The sequence below is a fragment of the Erpetoichthys calabaricus genome, chromosome 9 (genome assembly GCF_900747795.2).
Source record: "Erpetoichthys calabaricus chromosome 9, fErpCal1.3, whole genome shotgun sequence".
Lineage (NCBI taxonomy): Eukaryota > Metazoa > Chordata > Cladistia > Polypteriformes > Polypteridae > Erpetoichthys > Erpetoichthys calabaricus.
Window position 1 is genome coordinate 182,858,973 of NC_041402.2, and position 22,402 is coordinate 182,881,374.

The 22,402-nt window shown below is 35.7% G+C and overlaps 1 protein-coding gene across 3 annotated transcripts in view; it reads right to left on the reverse strand.

Moving 5' to 3' along the window:
- Window positions 1–22,402, reverse strand: part of LOC114656927 (ras-related protein Rab-14) — a 31,756-nt gene that overhangs the window by 2,428 nt on the left and 6,926 nt on the right. For all 3 annotated transcript variants that reach the window (XM_028808553.2, XM_028808554.2, XM_028808555.2), the window contains exons 2-6: window positions 12,050–12,108; window positions 7,496–7,549; window positions 5,590–5,767; window positions 4,123–4,189; window positions 941–1,028 (exon numbers count right to left, since the gene is read on the reverse strand). In XM_028808553.2, the coding sequence (XP_028664386.1) occupies window positions 941–1,028; window positions 4,123–4,189; window positions 5,590–5,767; window positions 7,496–7,549; window positions 12,050–12,101 (439 nt within the window). In that variant the 5' untranslated portion in view covers window positions 12,102–12,108. The remainder of the gene's footprint in view (window positions 1–940; window positions 1,029–4,122; window positions 4,190–5,589; window positions 5,768–7,495; window positions 7,550–12,049; window positions 12,109–22,402) is intronic.

Consider the following 22,402-nt stretch of genomic DNA (forward strand, 5'->3'; position numbering starts at 1 on the left):
ATGAAATCCTGCAATACTCGTCTCTCTAGACAACTTAAAATCAAAGAAAACTGATGTCAAGGGGTTTCTATTGTTTGACTGTTCTGCTTCATACTTGATCACATACTGTATTTATACATAGGGGCCAAACTTATCTATGAATCCTGTAGAGAATAGACTTGTTTCAATGATTGAAGGAAAAACCAAAGAAGCCAACAATAAGATGATGGAAAAAATATAAAACGTAAAGCCTAAAGCAGCATCTTAAAATAAATTGTTTAACAAATGGATACCTATTAAGAAAAGACTTTGTTTTGACCAACAATTTCTCATAAAAAAAAAAGATTAAATGTCAAGTGTGGATGCAACTGAAGAATATGCAGCTGTGAAACAGCAGATGGATACTTTTAAATCTCACCCCATGTTCCTAAGGTTAATTTAATTCTCATCAAAATAAAACAGCAAGCTTGTTTTTATCTGAATCACTAATGTCTTCTGGGCATAGAACGTTAGAACACTCTAGACGAGAACAGGCCATTCAGCCCAACAAAGCTCGCCAGTCCTATCCACTTATTTTTTCCAAAAAAACATCAAATTGAGTTTTGAAAGTCTCCAATGTCTTACTGTCTACCACACTACTTCATAGCTTATTCCAAGTGTCTATCGTTCTTTGTGTAAAAGAAAAACTTCCTAATGTTTGTGCGAAATTTACCCTTAAGTTTCCAGCTGTGTCCCCGTGTTCTTGATGAACTCATTTTAAAACAACAGTCTCGATCCACTTCTCGATAGAAAGAACTTGCGTGCGTCTGTATGTGTGTATGTAACATACCACTCTCAACAGTGACATAAAAATGCTTTATTAAAATGCAACTTGGCAATAACCAATTTAAGTGATTAACCAACCACACATTATCAGACATTAATGTACTAACATTTTACAGAGAAAAATAAAAACACTTGCCATTCTCCTCTGCAAATTGTTTGGCTTCTTCATACGTTACATCCCGCTGAGCATCCAAGTCTGCCTTATTTCCTATAAGAATTATCACCTGCAACAAAAATAATGGTCACCAATATAAAGATGCCAAATTATACTCAAATGCTATTCTTTTGTCTAGATGGTCTTAGACCACAGAGAGAAATACAATCCGTAATATTTGAAATGCTTACATAACTCCCAAAACAATATCACACTGTATACTTCCTTTGGCATTAGTACTTAATCAAATGTTGTGCGGTCTGTGGTTTTAATTTAAATGAACTACATTGCTAGTCAAGTGTTGCACGAACCCTGTAAACGAACACACAGACACATGCAGCTCTGGTCAGGGCTGCCAACTGTCAAGTAAAGCATAAAAACATTTTTGCTGTATATATAAAGAATTCTTAGGATGTCAAAATTCCAGCTCTTTGGAAAAAGTAAACCTGCAACTGCAGACAGTAACAAAAACATAAAGATGCAGGCAGATATAAGAAGGCATTTGAATAAAAAGAAAAACAGATATCTTGTTTAGGGACGGTTTTTAAAATGCACCCGCTGCTGCCATGGTTAGTTCCAGATCTTGGTAATTCTGGTCAGAAGAGGCACCGATATGCAAAAATAAATTAGCAGTGACACAGCAGGTAGCCCTCCTGCCACACCACCCTTTGACTCCAAGGCTTTCATTTGCTTACATTATTCAGTTTATTTCTTTTTTCAGTGGCTCTGCTTTACTTCTAAAGTCTTAAACACATCTGGCTGGTTATTCTGAATTAGCCTGATTTGAGCAAACATTAGAGCTACTTTTGTGTTCCAGTTGGCAAACATCATTCAGAGCCAGTTCCTGAGAGTAGATGCTCAGATGACAAGTAATAATTAACATGAAAACACTGGCATATTAAAAACATGTATGGACAAAGGTATGGAAGTATCCAAGAAATTAGTTTAAAAAGACACAATGGGTGTGAGGGGAGACCTCAAAAACAACAGCAAAAGTAAAGATTATGAAAGCAGGTCTTCATAAACAGAAAAAGACTGAGTCCAGGAACTAAAGAAACTAAGCTGCCTAAATAATAATAATAATTCTTTACATTTATATATCGTTTTTCTCACTACTCAAAGCGCTCTCCACACAGGGAGGACCTGGGAAGCGAACCCACAATCTCCTTACTGCAAAGCAGCAGCACTACCACTGTGCCACCTCGTAGAATATTTTAGGGATGTGTTAAAGAGCTTTTAGGATTTACAGTTGTGTAAAAACAAATTAGCAGAACACCACCAGTAACTTGATGAACCCACTATTGGTGGTAGTGATATTTCTGCATGGCAAATAATTTACTTGTAGATGTAGTAGTGTAATAGAAAAACAAGAGACCCAACTGTGACGACATGCACACAGTTTGTTCGGAGTAACTCACTCATTCATTGAAAGGGGTATGTTCAAAATAATTATAGTGTAGAATATAATTAAATAATTTATTCATTCTGTGAAAAAACTATTGCCATTCATTGTCCTTAAAAAGAAAGAAGGGAAGCAAATGTTTCACCCATTGTTATAAAGCAGTTACAAACATTGTTTAGAGGAACAACGTAAGTATTATAAGGTTGATTGGAGCAGGGAAAACATATAAACAAATGAAGCAAATAATACAACACTTAGCTAAAATGATTTCAAATGCTTTAAAATGGCAACAAAAGCCCGAAACATGCAGAAGAAAATGAGCAACTACTGTTAAAAAAAAGAAAAAAAAGACTAATAGTCAGAAAGGCAAAGATTCAGCCAATTATCACCTTCAGAAAGATCAACGATGATCTAAAATTACCTGTAAGTACCGTTACAGGCAAAAGACGTTTGATCGAAGCTATCGGCAAGACACGCATGGCATGGCATGTGCAGAATCGGTTAAAATTTGCCAAGGAACGCATTGATTGGCCTAAAAACAAATGGTGTAACATTCTGTGGACTGATGGAGAGTAAAAATGTATTTTATTTTTTCTGGGCCAGTGGTCATCAACAGTATGTCAGACAACCCCCTGTATCCCCAAGGTACTGAATTCAAGCCATAGTACACTCTGAAGAAGCGAGCGAAGCATGGTGGCACAAAAGAAATGGCATAGGGATGTTTCATTATACAGCAGTGTCGGGCCTATTTATCATATACCAGGGATCATGGATCAGTTTGAATATATATCACAATACTTAAAAGAAATGATGTTGCCATATGCTGAAACAGAAAACTAGATGCAAGTAAATATTAGTGTAATTTGAGTTTGAAGAGAAAAAATGTTGACACTGCAATGTTTTTGAACAGTTTAATATTCCTTTTGTTTGCTTCCTGTAAAAGAAAAATTCAGACATGATAAACACTGATAATGCTTTGATTTGGAATTGAATGTCTAATGTTTCCACTACATTTGAAATATGGAAATAAAAGCTGTTAAAAATATTTCACTTTATTCACTTTTTTAATGCACTGCTATTTACTTGAACTGTAGTTGGAAACTAATAACTTTACATTTTAATTAAAAAAAAAAAAAAAAAACATTTTGTGTGTTCTCTAGTACAGTTGGCAACCCTGACAAATGAGTGAAGGTGTCAAAGAAAATGTATAAAAGATGTTTTAAGTCATTTAATTAACTGAGTGGAAAGTGAACAAAAACTAAAACAATTACTAAGCACAACAAGCTCGCTCCAAGTGTATACGCTAAAATGGTATGACAGTTACCTGGAAAACATGACTCCATAGATATCTCCTAAAAAAAGTAGGTACAGAGTTTACAAGCCTCTACTGAACGTGACAATCAAGATGTTCTGCCACAAAGGGAAGGAGGGTGGGGGTGGGGGGTGGTTTAGCAGCAACAAGCAGATAGGCGAAAATACAATGATCATCTGTATGCAAAGTGCGAGTCCATCAGCAGATAGTTAAAACAAAACAAAAAAAAATCAACTTTTAGACTGTGGTCATAATAGTGAAGTGGGAGAAAAATCACAGGTAATGAACTACAAGTATCAGTGATATGGGTGGAAAAGAAAGACAGAGCGAAAAGCCAGAGACACAAGTCAAAGTACACTGTACACAATACCTCAAAAACAGGGTTAAAAAGACCCACACAAAAATCTGACGTGAAAACATTAAACACCAAGGAGGACGTTTAATACTCACAGTATTGGGATTAGTGAGATTTCGTGCATCTGTCAGCCAGCTACTCAGGTGATTATATGTGCTTCGCCTATGAAAACAAAAACAAACATGAAGGCAAAAACATGGATGTGAATTCTTCCCCCTATAGGGCCAGACAACATGCAGAGTGCAACTACAACAAAGTGTCTAAAGAGCAAACATACAGGAAAACCAAAAAGGAAGTATTTAACAGGAATACTGCAGGTCACAGAGGTGGAATGTCTTGTCTTAAGAGAGGATATTTTTTGTACATTAGCATCAAAATCCAACACATAGTACAGATTTAACTGATATGCAGGGAAGACCCAACTAAGAAATGACACAATACATGTCAGAATAAATATGAACACTGACAGTGAAACCACCACTGAACCAAGTATACTTTTGGACTTCAGATACAGAAAATAACTGAATTCAAGCAATGACTGGTATGTGCAGGGAGTACCCAGTCACTCTCATACATTTCCACTGGTTCATTAATGTTACTGTTAAGAGTGTTCTCCTTGCCTGGTGATCAATCCTGGAAGGAAGGTAAAATCTTCACAATGATTTATTGCTTTCCAAAAGGATCATTTACTAGCTTCTTGTGGACTACAACTATCTGTGCACTATGCAACCATGACACATTCAAAGAGTTTTACAGAACAGCAGACCTTATTTAGAGAAATTAGAATTCAGAATCCTCTAAATTGAAGAGAAGAATATATATTTATGTGATTTTGGTGACTGCTTAAACCTAAACAACAGTAGTAACCAGTGTGTAACTTGGTGTTTAAAACTTTTATTGTTTCTTCCAAAACTGATATTTTTTTCCCTCCATTTAAAATATTGTTGGATAAAACAATTACTGATGGTGAAAAAAGATCTGACATAACTTTCCTTAACTTCACTTTTACATGAAAGAAAATTTCAAATTCAATAAGGGTGTGCTGACTCCCAGTTTTCGTAAGTAAAACCAAGTCTGGCTGAACATGCTTCTCGGGCAGAATTTCACCATGGCGAAATCTGGCTTTTTACAGAAGCTCTATATTCATGCATACTTACTATATACTTAAAACACCAAAAGCACAAATATCTCTTTCAGACAACATTGTTTTCAATTATATAATTAAACCACTTAAGATGGAATTGAACTGGCAATTTTAAATTGCTAAATGTTCCAACGTATTGTTGGATAAATGAATATTAAAAGATTGAGGACATTTTCTGTATATTTACTTTTTGAAAGAACAGAATACTGCTCCAAGAGAAAATTTTTTTTTCTACAAATAAAACCCTAGCCTATGAATTGTTCACTTTATTTATTGTTGTCATGAATTCCAAAACACCAATCTACTGCAATATTAGTGCACGAAACACAGGGAAGTAACCTTTAAGAAGTAAGAAAATAGATAGCAGCAGCCGTAAACACTAAACACTAGGATCGGATTTTAAATTTACTCTTCATACCTGGTGATATCATACACCATTAGTGCACCAGCAGCTCCCCTATAGTAGCTCCGTGTCACAGCTCTAAACCGCTCCTGACCTGCTGTGTCCCAGATCTGCAGTTTGATCTTCTGACCGCTTACTTCTATTATTCTGGTCCCAAACTCCACACCAATTGTATGGGGGCAGTCAGCCATAACTGTAATAGATCAAGTTAATAAACTTAAGAGAAAGTTAAACAGTAGTTATTATAGTAGAACATGACAGTCTATTATCTCTTTCAGGGTGGATGTCGACTTTGGTCGAAATTCAGGGGTAGAGGACGATAATCAGCTGATATTGTCAGATATCAATCAGACATTGTGATGATCTTGCTTTTCCCGGTGAGTCCACAGGTGCAGATTGGCTTTTTTTTCTTAAAGATGCGATATTATATTTTTAACTTGCACTGTATTTTTATTACTCTTTAATTAATATTGTTTTTATCAGTATGCTGCTGCTGGAGTATGTGAATTTCCCCTTGGGGATTAATAAAGTTATCTATCTATCTATATATGGGATCCTACCGTTGCCCATTGGACACCGCCGAAATAATAAAACAAGTCTGCTTTTGACCCATCAGCCTGTAGTCTTCTGTTATTTTTTCTCATCATTCTTACCCTGTCATGGTCTTACTAACTAACCAGTATTCCTCTTGATTCTTGTAAGGGCAGTGAGACATAAAAGCAGCCATAAAAGGAACTTAATGTAGCCGAGCATGGTGCCAGCACATATAGCTCATAATGATTTATTATTATTTTTACTTTTCTTACTCACTATTCCTCTGAAAAGCATTTAGTGTTGTATGCGCCCCTTATATAGCATTCAGCTGGGGTCGTGTACTACAAACTTATTGTGAAGTGTATTTAAAAAAGGCTGAGAAACCTGTGACTGCAAAGTTGCTTTTTGGAAAAAAGAAAGCATGAAGAAAAAATATGTAGCACAGTAATCCCTCCTCCATCGCGGGGGTTGCGTTCCAGAGCCACCCGCGAAATAAGAAAATCTGCAAAGTAGAAACCATATGTTTATATGGTTATTTTTATATTGTCATGCTTGGGTCACAGATTTGCGCAGAAACACAGGAGGTTGTAGAGAGACAGGAACGTTATTCAAACACTGCAAACAAACATTTGTCTCTTTTTCAAAAGTTTAAACTGTGCTCCATGACAAGACAGAGATGACAGTTCCGTCTCACAATTAAAAGAATGCAAACATATCTTCCTCTTCAAAGGAGTGAAGCAAACAAATCAATAGGGCTGTTTGGCTTTTAAGTATGCGAAGCACCGCGGCACAAAGCTGTTGAAGGCGGCAGCTCACACCCCCTCCGTCAGGAGCAGGGAGAGAGAGACAGAGAAAAATCAATACGTGCCCTTTGAGCTTTTAAGTATGCAAAGCACCTTGCAGCATGTCGCTTCATGAAGCAGCTGCACACAGAAGGTAGCAACGTGAAGATACTCTTTCAGCATTTTTAGACGAGCGTCCGTATCGTCTAGGTGTGCGAACAGCCCCCCTGCTCACACCCCCTACGTCAGGATCAGAGAGAGTCAGCGCAAGAGAGAGAGAGAAAAGTAAGTTGGGTAGCTTCTCAGCCATCCACCAATAGCGTACCTTGTATGAAATCAACTGGGCAAACCAACTGAGGAAGCATGTACCAAAAATTAAAAGACCCATTGTCCACAGAAATCCGCGAACCAGCAAAAAATCTGCGATATATATTTAAATATGCTTACATATAAAATCCGCGATGGAGTGAAGCTGCGAAAGGCGAAGCGCGATATAGCGAGGGATTACTGTACTTACAAATCTTTTGTGAAGTACTAAAGCAAGTACAAGGGCAATGCAAAACAACACCTTACTTTTGTGAAAAAAGAAGAGCTGAAATACTCACATTTCTTTTCTGTGAATTGATGAAGCAAACAGGATTTCCCTACTCCCATGTCCCCTAAGGAAAAAGCAAAATCTCAATTAAAAACACAATACATACATAAATGTAAACAGTTGATCTCTATCCCTCAAAAATGTATTTTTATACATTAATATTATGAATACATACTGTATTCATACAAATTACCAAGCGGTCTAACGAAAGCCTGACTTCACACAAAAGTAACGGAAAAGGTCAATACAATTGAGTTTTGCAAAATGTATACATATATTTTACTATGCTCACAGATGCTAGTGAGGACACCTTTCACTGACAGTTCTCCATTCTTCTGAAAATGAATCAGGATAAAAAAGCTCTACTACAGTAAAAGTAAACATTAAAGAAATAAGGAAGAATGGAATTTTTTTTTTGTATTTTCTATGGAAACAGTTTCTTCATTTTACAAACATTCCTTTTTCATCATAAGCAATGCAGATGTTACCAAGTATGAAAGATGAAGAAACAAATTTTTTGCATCTTGTACAAAAACAAATGTTAGTATTTGTTAATGTACAAGGCACAATTTTTTTCTAATGTACACTGTATTTTCTTATGTAAAAATAGTCAGTTATGTCACTCATTATCCAACCTGCTATATCCTAACACAGGGTCATGGAGGTCTGCAGGAGCCAATCCCAGCCAGCACAAGGCAGGAACAAATCCCAGGCAGGGCGCCAGCCCACCGTAGGACACACACACACCCACCCGCCCGCCAACCACACACTACGGACAATTTAGGATCGCCAATGCACCTAACCTGCATGTCTTTGGACTGTGGGAGGAAACCAGAGCACCCGGAGGAAACCATGCAGGCACAGGGAGAACACGCAAACTCCATGCAGGGAGGACCCAGGAAGCGAACCCAGGTCTCCTTACTGCAAGGCAGCAGCGCTAACACTGCGCCACCGTATGTAAAAAAAATATATTCTTCAAAATTAACCAAGTTAAATGCTGTAATTACGTCTTAAATATAGGCTACCTGCATCCTGAAAACAACTGAAGTTACCCCACTGCATATCACAAACACACACACAAAAGTGAGCAGTACGTACTGAAAAGGCAAAGTTTAACTGCAACTGCCATATATACGTCACCAAACAAAATTAATGACTACATTCATGAAAACTAAAAGAACTGACAAGCTCATCCAGCTTAGTAAGTTAATTGAAGAGGCTACCATAGTGGAACAGTTTCCACAATATAAACTACATAGGGCACAGGAACTCTTTGAAACACTTCAAGCATTCCACATATATAAGTACCTGGGGTCTAACTGTATAAAGTAAGAAATTAAATGAAAGTATAGGGTGCACGGTGCCACTAAGATTCACACCACTGCAAGGACGGTGATTTATTTATTTTTTTCCGGTGAGGACCCAAGGAACCCACCCAGCCTTAGCCCGACTGGCACCACTCAAACAGAGAGACAAGGAAACAGAAGGGGTTAATCAATAGTCAAACTGAATATATTAAACAAACATAAAGGGTAATATATAACTGAACAATAAATGAAACCACAATCCCTCCCGAGCAACTCAGCGATCCCCAAATTAACTTGATATGGCAACAGCAGCATGTAGAATAAACACCTAACAAGAAACACTAACGATAAAAGTCCATAAAACAGTCCAAAGGCAATGGCAACGAAAGATGTGGAATGAAGAAGAAAAATGATGATCCAGTGAACAGCTTGCTCTAAGTAATGTATAAATAGTCCTACTTGTATTCCTGATGTGGTGAGGGGAGATTTGGGAGCGCTCCTTCCAACAATGCTCAATGACCAATACGCTTACTACTCACAGGACAAGCAGGCACAAGACAATCCATACATAACTACAAAGACAACAACCCACAGGCGACTGGTACTGTTGACAAGACAGTTGGGTGAACTCGGACACAAACAATAGGCCTTCTTTACTGATTAGGCGGTCTTCCTTTTCAAAAAACTACGGGCCGATTTCATCCCCAGTAGCCCCTGCACTCTCCTCAGTAGTCCAATCAGGGCCACAAAAGGGTCTGCCAGGAGTTGAGAAGTTGAAGTTCATAAGTTATGTATTGCTGATACAAAAGGATAGGGTCACTTCAATGACTGATAACACTGTCCCCCGCTGACTGGCTAGACACATTGTTGATTTAAGTATACACCACTGATTGGCTCCAAACATTGGCAAAGCTGTCAGGCACTAATATTCCTGTGAGATTCCTATGCTATGCTAGTTTAGCTTAGCTTAGCTTAGTTGTAACTTAAGGAAGACAGCCTGATTATTGCATCACACGTAAAGTTTGAATGGGAAGAGCAGAGGTGACTGATCCGCAGATTAATGCAACTTACCAGCGACATTACAATACTTTTCATTCACCATCTGTTTTCCTAACCCACTCATCCTGGGCAAGGTCACAGAGCAGCTGGAGTGTATCTTTGTATTGCTGCATTTCACATAATCTAAGCAGTAAGATTAGGGTGCTGGACAGTGAAAGTGGTGACGAGTCTGTATTTTTTGGTCTTGCGGGCAGTGCTTGAAGTGACCTGGCACCAGCAGCCTCCAGTTGATATCATATACTAATATACACATGCTCCAACCTCCAAGGGGGAGCCACCTCCAGGCCCTTCATGTAAACGTAATAATGAATGGGAAGGAGGAACAAGATTCTGACTAACAAGAGTACTGCCAGTAATTTGGTTTCAATTCAGGCACTGCTTGCCAGCAAATAGGAATGTAATAGCACTGTGTACAAAAGATAATACATCTGAAAAATATTAAAGCAGTGCTTTACATTTCTTTCTACAAAAAAAACCCCAGTGTTCCATTTGTCCTCCACCATACACAGTGTAACACTGCCAAGTTTGCAATATCAATTGAAACTAAGCTTTATGTGCTTTTTGTGGCATGTCACTTGAATGCATGATAAGCAAGGGCAAAATATGCTACAGCCAAGTCACAATCAAACAAAACAAGGTACAATTTTTTTTGAATAGTGTATGCGGAGTCACATTTTTTGTTCAGAAAATGGTAGAAAGAGAACTGCTGAGGACCAGAGCTGTAGACTCTGTCCATGGCACTTGGATAGATCAGCTAACTATCTGTAATTCACAAGAATCTCTCCGTTTCCCCAAGCTAGGCCTAAAACCCCAAAACCTAACACCCCCGAGGCGATGTTAACATATATCATCGATGCTCTGTAATAACAATGTGTACCTTTCATAACATTTCAACAAAATGGTCAGCCAAGGAAGATGGCACATGGTACCCAATAGGTCTAGGTTTGTTTATTTATGGACAGTAAAACACTGATGTTTTTATAAGAAAAAAAAAGCAGTAAGTTTGTGTAATAACTTATTTATTCAATCAAGATAGGGTTCATTTATAAACTTTACAACATAACATACAGTGTTCATAAGAACATATCACACCTACTACCAGTAAAAAATATGCACACACATATTTGTACACATACATATACACCACTCACAAATTTAAGTTAGAAGTGTTTCAAGTAAATTACTTTTAAGCAAGTTCATCATAAGTGGGTACACAAACAAAGCCCCCCTCCCAAAAAAAAAACCCACTATGCAGCAATAGCTAAGATTTTAAATGATTACCAAAAATCAACCCCTGCAATAGCTAAGATTTTAAATGATTACCAAAAATCAACCCCTGCATGCTATACAGCCTTTCTAGAATATTCAAATTTCAACATTTTATATTTTTAGTGAAAATTCAATTTATTCAAGGATTTGAAGTTTTCTTTTTAGGAAGAAACTTTTTCCTAAACCAGCTAAGAGCTTCTCTGGTAGGTTATATACAGATGTGCCCAATTTAAGAGGAAAAAAAAATCTGGGGGGCAATGTAAACCCAGGCAAAAGCCATTAAACGGGAGATGATGGTGATAATACCTACTAAAAATACAAAAATGTATGAGTTTTTTTTGTGAAATACTTCATAGGAGGTTACAAAAATACAGTAACTAGGATATGTTAAGTTTTTTTTATCATTATCCAGATTTTTAATTTTTAAAAATAAATACAATAGCTAAGACATTGTACAAAAATTAAATATTAAGTGTTCAATTGAAGCATTAAGACAAACCGATTACTTTGATAAAAATTAGCGATATATCAACTGGTTTTCTGAGATAGTAATCTTAACTATAATACTAAATGTCAGATGGAAAGATCCAAGAACTTTAAATTGCCTTCTTAGAGAACATGGTGCCTTAATGCAGTCTCACTCTAGATGAGTGCAGACTAGGAATTTCTTCAATTTAATTAAACTCTCCATACATGGAATACAAGTATCTAATATCCCAAGTTATCAAATGAAAGGAGTTAAAAAATGCATTTACACTACGTTTAACTTCTACTTATAGCTTAAACATAAAAAAATATATAAAATATACTGCATAAAAAGAAACATGCAAATCTGGTAAATGTAATCCATAAATTTAATTTAACGTAATTCACTTAGAATGATTTAATGCGTCCCCTTTTGACTGAATTAAGTAAAATGACATACTTACCAATAATTATGTACTTGAAAATGTAGGAATAGTTGTATGGAGCTGTGGCCATTGTGGCTCTAAAAATGAAAGAAAAAACATTTTAAGCTGAAAATATTCACCAAAGTCAATTAAAACAAAAACATTCATACTCTCCTCGGGACAAAGTTTTTACAGTTTAGCAAGTTAAGAGATTTTAAATTTACAACTGACCCAGTTCGAAGTGAACATCACCCTTGTCATGTGCACTGCTAACTCATACCCCATTGTATCCACCTTCCTGCAACCCAACACAAACAAAACTATTTCTAATGGCATCACCAGACCAATTCAAGAAGCTGAAGACTTCTCACATAATTTTATAATCTAAATCCCTGGAACAAACGCATAAGTTCCACACAATATTTTATCACTTCTTGACTTCTTTTTACATGCAAAAGTATTAACAGGTTACAAATGTTACTGCCATAGTCTTTAGACTGAACAAAAAACACTGACTACAGGACCCTTGACTGACCTATATATAATAGTTAGAGAAATCAAATTATCCTAAAAACACTGCAACTGGCTTTAAAACGTGGTTGTCTCAATTGAAATAGTTGAGGTCTTGCTATTATTCTAAAAAAATTTTTTTGCAATCACTCAATCACCTGTGGACTGCTTACTCAATGGTACTTTTCTTCTCAGATCAAAATGCAAATTCCCTTCCATTCCAACCACATGTGCTGTCAAGTTTTTTTTTTTTTTGTTTTTACACGGCAGAACCCTTATTTTTTTGCCACTAGCACTGTAATTCAGTATTCATTAACAGCTTGGTCTGCTAACACATAAGACACTACCCATGTTTTTTCAAATGATCCTGTTTTATTATTTAATCTGTTACTACTCTGATGTACTTTTGGTTGCAATTTTGTACTAGAACCTTTCAAAGAATTAATGACTTTGATTATGATCCAATGCCAACCAACCTCTGCATCTTTACCTGCTGTAATTCTGAAATTTGAAAGCCAATAAAATAAATATAATATATATATATATATATATATATATATAGACCACTGCATACTTGTGCAAATAAAAGAAAAAGCACTTAATGTATAAATAAGAATATATTAATTTTCCTTCGAACAATAATGTACATTTCCACCATTAAGTAAATGACAAATCCTTCTCTTTTGCATGTATCATAATTGCATTCAGCACGTTTCCTCGGACACCTGTTTTTTTTTTGTGCTGTATATAATTTTCATTGTTCATTCAGTCTGTTACTATAATTGTTACTTATGGCCAACAAACCCTTTTAAACATCAGAATGAGTTCATTTTTAGCTTTGTAAGCAATAAGCTGCTGTCATTGGTTATATAATGTTAACACAACCAACATAACTCAACTGGGAATGACCAAGGAAAGAACTAGGAAATGCAGAGAAAGTGGAAACACCCAGCTGAGACCTAAAACCATGGCAACTGACCTCTTCTGTCCAGCATTCTTCTGTTCAATATATAGTTGCTGGAAAATTCCTAAGTCATGTTTTTTAGCCAATATGAATACTTTTCAGATAACATTTCAAATGAAATATCACATAATGTTGTGTCTAGATGTTTAATACTCTAAGGAGGAACACTGCCCAGATCTCTAACCCCTCTACTAATCCCCTAACCCACAGCCACCCTCACCAATCCCCCCATACAACTCCAAGCGGGACCAAACATCCTGCTCTCTGATCTAATGTTAATAAAAATGGATGACAGAAACTCGAAGAAAGACCAGAGCCTTGAGTTACTGTTGGCAAAACTTGACACTCAAATAAACAAATACTTTCTAATCTAATGTTAGTAAATCCAGATAGTACAATCTCTGCTCTTTCAGAAATCAGACTTAATATACCACTTGTGTATTTCCACATCAGGCACTTGTTGGCCAAATTATGACACAGTGTAAGTAAGTTTATTATATTTCAAACATCTACAGCCTGCAAAGATTTTCTCTGTCTTCTGCCAGTCCACATTTTTACCCTTTTGAAAACCACTGTACTATACAATATTTAAGGAAGAATGGCTTACAAAGAGAAAAACTAAGCCATCCAGGGAGGCATTAGGCATTGCAATATGAACATATGTGTTTGTTTGCCCTTTGTATTAGGCTCTGTGTTTTATGTATTTTATGCATATAATGTACATTTTATCACTCTGCCAGGTGAAGCTGGGAAGAACAGCTAGTTTTCTGTATATTGTATTTCAGCACTGCAGTAATTAACATAATTTGCCAATTCTAAAATCATTTTGACAATATGTTTGTATAGCACACCTCTAAAGCACAAATTAAATGTCACCTCTATGTGATCTTGCTTATTCTGTAAATAGCAACATACAAATAGGTCTTTAAATAGATAGAACTTAATTTGTCCCTGGGGGGGAATTTGGCTTTACAGATGCTCTTAAAATAAATACATAAACAAATGCATATATATAACATACACACATACATACATATACACACATATATACAGAATGATTAAAAACAAAGAAAATTATTTTAAAAAAAAACAAAAAAAAAACAACTACTTCTACCTTGACAGTCCCAGCGCAGCATTACACAGGCATAGTACTGTTGATGTAAAGGACTTTTCTGACACACTTCTGCTGAATAATTCATTGGCTGAAAGTGCACAGTGTTAGTATGTCAGAGAGAGAGAGAGACAGAGGCAGAGAGGATGAACAGCTTTTTTCATTTTGCCTACATTCTCTCCTTTGCTACTACCTCCGGGGGGTCCAGATAACATTCTTTAATTGAGCCAGTCCTTTTAATTAGTTTATTATTTCAGTGGGCCATTGCTGAAGTGATGTTACCAACCCAGTACAGAACCGCATATAAAATCATACTGGTAATCAAAGAATTGTAAATAAATGTAATTGCAAAAAACATTAAAGATTGTTCTTTCTCTAAATACTGTACATAATGGAATATGGGAGTGATTTAAAATTGAAAAATGTTTCAGGAGGTTTTTTTTTGTTTGTTTTTTTTTAAGTTAATTATGATGCCTCACCAGTTTATATATGTTTAAAACTGACTAAAGGCATTTTGGCAGGATTTTCCTTGTTAGACTACAATGAAAATATTCCAATGAAAAATTAGCCAGTCATCTATTTACCTCACCAGAGGAGAACATCTGAAAATACAAAACAATGAATAAAATCAAAAATCTGCACCAGCATACATGACAAGTAGTGCATTGTTTTAATTGAAGATTTCAACTCATGCTACCTCTATTGTACATATGTTATATAAAGTACCTAGCTGCAATTACTGTAAATAATGGAATAACTGTTGGTCATATATAGCTGTAAAATAGTACATACTGTAAAAATAAACAAGAATCTGTTTCCACCAATAACAAATATATTAAAATTGGTCAATATATACAATTACTAAGCATGCAGCAAATTATAGCCATTTTCACTTGTAAATACTTCATGTACTCCAATGATTAACCAATTTTGCAGACTTTTAGTTTGAAATTAAAACTCTGTCTCATAACTTCATCTTTAATTGCACATGGTGTTCTGCTTCCGCAGCCCTCAGCAAAGTTGTAATACTGCATTTAAAGCAGAACATCAGAGGATTTACACAGCACACAAAAGTTAACCCTTTCAATGTCTTATGGTAAGTCAATGCTGTGCCTTATGGGTCTGATTGTTCACCCCAAACCTATTTATTGATTGTCTCAACCTGTAACAACAACAACAACAACATTTATATAGCACATTTTCATACAAAAAGTAGCTCAAAGTGCTTTACATAATGAAGAAAAGAAAAATGAAAGACAAAATAAGAAATTAAAATAAGGCAACATTAGTTAACATAGAAAAGGAGTAATGTCCGATGGCCAGGGTGGACAGAAAAAAAACATAAAAAAAAAAAAAACTCCAGCAAGCTGGAGAAAAAAAAGAAATCTCCTATTTATTGATTGTCTCAACCTGTAACAACAACAACAACATTTATATAGCACATTTTCATACAAAAAGTAGCTCAAAGTGCTTTACATAATGAAGAAAAGAAAAATGAAAGACAAAATAAGAAATTAAAATAAGGCAACATTAGTTAACATAGAAAAGGAGTAATGTCCGATGGCCAGGGTGGACAGAAAAAAAACATAAAAAAAAAAAAAACTCCAGCAAGCTGGAGAAAAAAAAAAAATCTGTACGGGTTCCAGGCCACGAGACCGCCCAGTCCCCTCTGGGCATTCTACCTAACATAAATGAAATAGTCCTCTTTGTAGTTAGGGTTCTCACGGAGTCACTTGATGCTGATGGTCATACAGACTTCTGACTTTTAATCCATCCATCATTTTTGGATGTTTTTTATGAATATTGTGAACTATCCTAAATGTAAACTAAAATTTACATAAGCATATACTGTAGTGGAGGGGTTCTTAAACATTTTAATACGAAGACCCTAATAAAGGAATCAATACCATAGTGAGATCTGAGAAGAGGATTATTACCATAATGACAGTGAAACTATACAAAATCTAGTGGATAATCCATTAAGGCCAATGGTGGGTCAAAACTGAAAGAAACAGCAGGTAAATATTTTTAAAAGTTGTACAAATGATAAATTGACTTAACTTTTCAATATTGACTAATATAAATTACATTGGTTAGTTGTTGCAGCCCTCATTTTAAAATATAACCAGCTTTGAAAATGCATAACATTTAAACCCTCTCAATACTGCAACAAAAATCATTATAGAGATGAACGCTAAAAATGTTTTAAAGAAATTGCTGAGGAGAACATTTTCAATGCCTTTATACATCCTTTGAATTAAAAATTGGACAAGACAAAAAAGAAAGTGGCAAATACTTTGGTTGGTTTCTAGGACTGCATCACTATCTTCTATAAAGTAAACCATGAAGTACATTAATACTACAATCCTGATTTCACCAGAAGATGTCAAAACATTTGACAAAATGCAGAGTGAGTTTATGAGCCTGAAACTCTAGACTGCAGGTTATCTATCATCTTTGGTCCAAGGGCCACTAGATAAACTACAACCACAAAAAAACATTAATTTGTGAAAAACCTCTATGTTATATACTGTAAACAATGTCAATAACAAACTCATTTCAACTGATTCCTTCCAGAATACTTCACTATAGCAAAACAAGAAACAAAAAGAAATGTATGTTAACTAAATTAGTAAACAACAGACAACTTTAAAGTTCTTCCATTTGTTTTCAGATATGAAAATAAACCAGAGTGCCACCTAAATGAAGAAATTAAACAAAAAAAAAAAAAACAGCTGACAGAGAATAATCAAATTAGGCAATGAAAAATAACTACAAAATAAAGCAACACTGTATTTTGTAGTACAGTGTAAATTATATTATTTTCTCACTGTTTTATAATAGTTAATAAAAAAAATAGTCTGCATCTTACCTAAACAGTTAATCTTCAAAGCAAATTTTGGCACTGTGACAGCAGTTCACAAGTTACGGAGAGAGGCTGAATTATTGTTTAACTGAATAAAGCAGATGAGTTTTCAGGCAAAAAAAATAAAACATTTCAGCAGTTACTTTTATCTCATTGTGGAATTTGTGAAGAAATAAAAAAATGCTATTCACGTATACTTCACGAGCACAATGAAGTAACAAATCAGCGGTCAGTTGCAATCATTTCACCTTGCAAAATGATGGTGAGCAATTAGCTCTTTAATAAAGCACTACATATAGCCTGCATAAGGAAGCAACATCTTTGCATTCATTTGCCTTTTTAAAAAAAAAAGTATAAAATGCAGATATGAATTTCATTGTACTAAAGTATGCAAACAGGACAATAAAATAAAAATGACTTGTTTTTTAAGAACACGGATACAGCTGTCTGTCCAACCATCCATCCATTTTCTAGAAGAAGTAGTAGGGTGTTGTACTTTGTTAGCCACTATGGATGCAATGAGGAGTGAAGCTTCACTTCTCTAGCTGGTTTATCCAATACATGTCACTCTATTAGAGATATGCCTCATGATTCAAAGCATTATAAGCTGAGCCATGTGAATATATGGCCAATGTGGAAGTTTTGAAACGCTAACCAAATCCTTATTATGGAATTAGCATGCCAAACAGCTTGTTTTCTCACCAGTATAGACCAGCCACTTCATTTGAAACTCAATGTTTACATGTTACAATTGTCACTGGCACCACCTAGGTAGGTAGTTCTTCTGTTTACTGTGGTTTTCCTTCCAAAATGCAAAAGACATGCATATTAAATGTTCGGTTCAATCCTGACTTGTGCTTAATTCAAATGGGATAGGCATCTGCTACCCACATTTCTGAATTGGATAATTTGGTTAGAAAATGGATAGATGACTGAACAGAAAACCTTAGCCACGTCTACTACAATCGGAGGATTATTATTACGCTTCACCTTCTTTATCAGGGCCAAGTATGATGCCACTTTAAAAAAACAAATTATCTCACTATAACTTTCAACTCGTTCAAATGTGACACACTACAATTAAAGTGATTGCAACTCACAGCTGATTGGTTATATCATTGGACTTTCAAAGTACCCATGAATTTTGTATTTCTATTTGCAAACCAACTCCATAATGGAACTAAAGTGGCAATAAAGTGTTGTTTTGCTTTAAAAGAGCAGCAGATGTTTCCCACTTTATTGTATTAAACCATGAACAGTTTTTATATAATGGAGTCTCCTTATCCTCATCTATAAACAAACAGTGTTCACAATATCGCCTAAACACAAGTAAAGCAAACAAATTGCAGAACTGCCTGATGACTTTTGTATACTAACACCAATGTTTATGTGAAACAAATGGCTGATAAAAAATGCTTCTGGTGTCAATAAATCTTTAGATAGCCATTTTAACCATTTGCATGTTTTCTTTGCTTTCATGTAGCATTAAATAGTTGATCATCAAGCAATGGCACATGATTTTGTGATTTTTCATTCATTTAGATTTGCTGCTACAGAAATTAAAACCATTTTACATGCTACGTGAGAGATGCACTCTAGCACCAAAAGTCTATTGTACTAAGAAATGAAAGCAAGCTTCTGAACACACAATTTCAGGAACAGGGACAGCATATCACTTTCTTGGATGTTTTTAGAAAATGGGTTGTTGAAGGTAAAGAACCATAATGAACAAAGACTTGAACAATACATCCATCCATCCATCCATTTTCCAACCTGCTGAATCTGAACACAGGGTCACGGGGGTCTGCTGGAGCCAATCCCAGCCAACACAGGGCACAAGGCAGGAACCAATCCTGGGCAGGGTGCCAACCCACCGCAGGACACACACAAACACACCAAGCACACACTAGGGCCAATTTAGGATCGTCAATCCACCTAACCTGCATGTCTTTGGACTGTGGGAGGAAACTGGAGCGCCCGGAGGAAACCCACGCAGACACGGGGAGAACATGCAAACTCCACGCAGGGAGGACCCGGGAAGCGAACCCGGGTCTCCTAACTGCGAGGCAGCAGCGCTACCACTGCACCACCATGCCGCCCATGAACAATACAGCGTACAGCAAATTAATAAACATTTTGGAAAGAACAGCATTGTTACTTACAAATCAATCGCCAGTAAAGACTTCACCCCAACACAATTATAAAGTTGAATTTAGAAGGATGAATAAAAAATGGATGGAAGGATGTAAATTAAGGAGTGTATGAGGATTTTGAGTCTTTTTAATCATTACTTATTTAATATGCCTATTATGGTTTGACCATACTTGACTCACTGCTGCAGTACTGCATGAGATGAGTGTTTTTTGCATGGATAATTTTAAATAAGTTAATTTAAAAAAAGACATCATAAATAATAAATATTTATTTAAAATGTTTACTTATGCTTTCCTGGTAGTAACTTAGTCACAATTTTCTTTTTGAGTGGAGGTAAAGTTTAAGTAATTATTTAGAGTTTGTTTGATTTGAAGAGTGGACGGGTGGAGCAGTGGTGCTGCTGCTGCCTCTCATTAAGGAGACCAGGATTCATGTCCTGGGTCCTCTCTGTGTGGAGTTTGCATGTTCTCACTGTGTCTGTGTGGGGGGGTCCTCCGGTTTCCTCCCACAGTCCAAAGACATGCAGGTTAAGAAAACTGGTGAACCTAAATTGGCTCTAGTGTTTGGCTGGTGTGTGTGTGTTCGCCCTGCGATAGACTGGCGCCCTATCCAGGGTTTCTTCCTGCCTTATGCTGGCTGGGATAGGCTCCAACAGACCCCCACAATCCTACTCAGGACTAAATGGGTTAGAAAATGACTGACTGATTTAATATGAAAGAATCCATTTGTTGCTTTCTTTCAAAGCTGATAACATAACCAAGTATACTGTAACAGTTTACAAACAAAAATCAGACAATTTAATGATACACTAAAGACATAATTAAGCTTTTAAACACAGACAGAATAAGTGTTAGTATTTGTTAAGTTTTAGTGCTTTTTGACAACCTAGCCATAACTGAAGAGTAACACTTGACATCAATTCTGCATGGTGATTCTGTGGGTAAGTTTTGTAAAGGAAAGAAAATTTCTAGGACGTACCTTTAACATATTTTGTGAACCATGGTTACAATATTGTATAGATTATGTGATGAATGCCCAAAGGAAGCAGACATATAGCTGCATTATGGTATATTAATCAAAACTGCATTTATATTAAACTCAAATCCTAGAAAAGTTCTTGCGTTACAAACACTATTTCCACAACAAAACATTTTCCTTTTACTTTAGTGGTTTGTTTCTGGTTTTCATTGATAGAAGTTCTAAGCTAAAGTACATGTTAACTCTGGTGTCTATTAGGAGTATTAGTAAGTTCTGCACAGTAAATATTCAGGATTTTCAATGAAAACATCTGTACCAACAGTACCCGCTTTTGATTTCTGTCAAGACTATGCTATGGTAGAGCCAAAGTTCTTTCGTTTATGTGTGGAAAATTGCTCCACTCATTTGACTGCTGGCTGTACCTTGCTGACCTTTATATACACTTAGCAAGGATAACACAGATTTCTCAAAAATGCAGAAAGCTGGGTCTTCATGAGGGTAAGGAATTTGTAAAATATTAAAAATATTTATCACAAGCTTGGAAATGATGTTTTGTAAATAAAGTGTTATAGTACAGTTATTTCACTATGCTTCTTTTAGGCAAAGACTTTTTTTAATAAAGCACTTGAATAGCTGAATACACAATTTATATTCATGAGCATCCAAATTTAAGTATTATGTACAAATAAACACCAATCTTAATGTTGATCAACAAATAAATCTGTTATTACTGCCATATTCCAAACACATGAATGTTAGGTTAACTGGCAATTTTAAATTGGCCGTGTGTGAGCATGTGTGTGCACATGAGTGTGCTCTATGATGGACTGCTCTGCAGGATAGACCCTGAACACTCACAAACCTGAAATGAATTAAATGAATGTGAAAATGTTATGAAACTGCACTTGACATACTGTTTGTGATCATTGCTGGGTAACTAATCCTAGTATTTTTGTTTTTAAATCACTCATTTAGGACATTATATGGTGATATCACACATGTAATACCATTTTCATATTACTAATGATTGATTATGTCATTTAGTACAAGTACTGTCCAAGTATCACTGATTGTTAAGCAAGTATAATGCATGTCCTGCAATGTAAATGGACTGAAACAATAAATACATAAGCAGCTATTGGCTTAACAAGGGATCACAACTAAAGATATGGATTTGTTCTACTTAACTGCTATAACAACAATCAGCTAAAGAGATCCCATTGGAAGGTTTGTGAACCTCTGAAAAAAACATCAGCCAACTAACAATAGTATATTAAAACAAATCTAGATATACACACTAACAAAGTCAGTCAGTCTTTCTCCAATCCACTATATCCAACAGTTTAAAAAAAAATTGCAATAATTAAGAAAAGCACCTGCTGTCATACGTCTGTCTGTCTGTCCACATGAAACGACTCGGCTACAAGTGGGCTTGTTACAGTCATATTTGAAACACCTACTCTTCAAGGAAATTTGTCAGGAAAGTGCCCTTTGAGTCGAAATATCTCAAACACATTATACTGTACAAATTTTTTAAATTAATAGCATTGCTGATTTTATGAATCTCTTTCTTAAAACAGAAACACATTGTACAACTTTATAGTTTTAAATTTACCTTCATATAAGTTATAGCAACTTATTTCAACTTGTATATTTTCCTCTTTTACTGACCTCATAGCCCCCTGACAACTAAACAGATCCCCAGTTCAAGATTTTGAAACTTCAACAAAGTTGAATGCATGACAGGGGAATATGCAGGCAGCTACTTTTGTGAAGCTCAACAAAATCAACTCGTTTCTCTTGTTACAA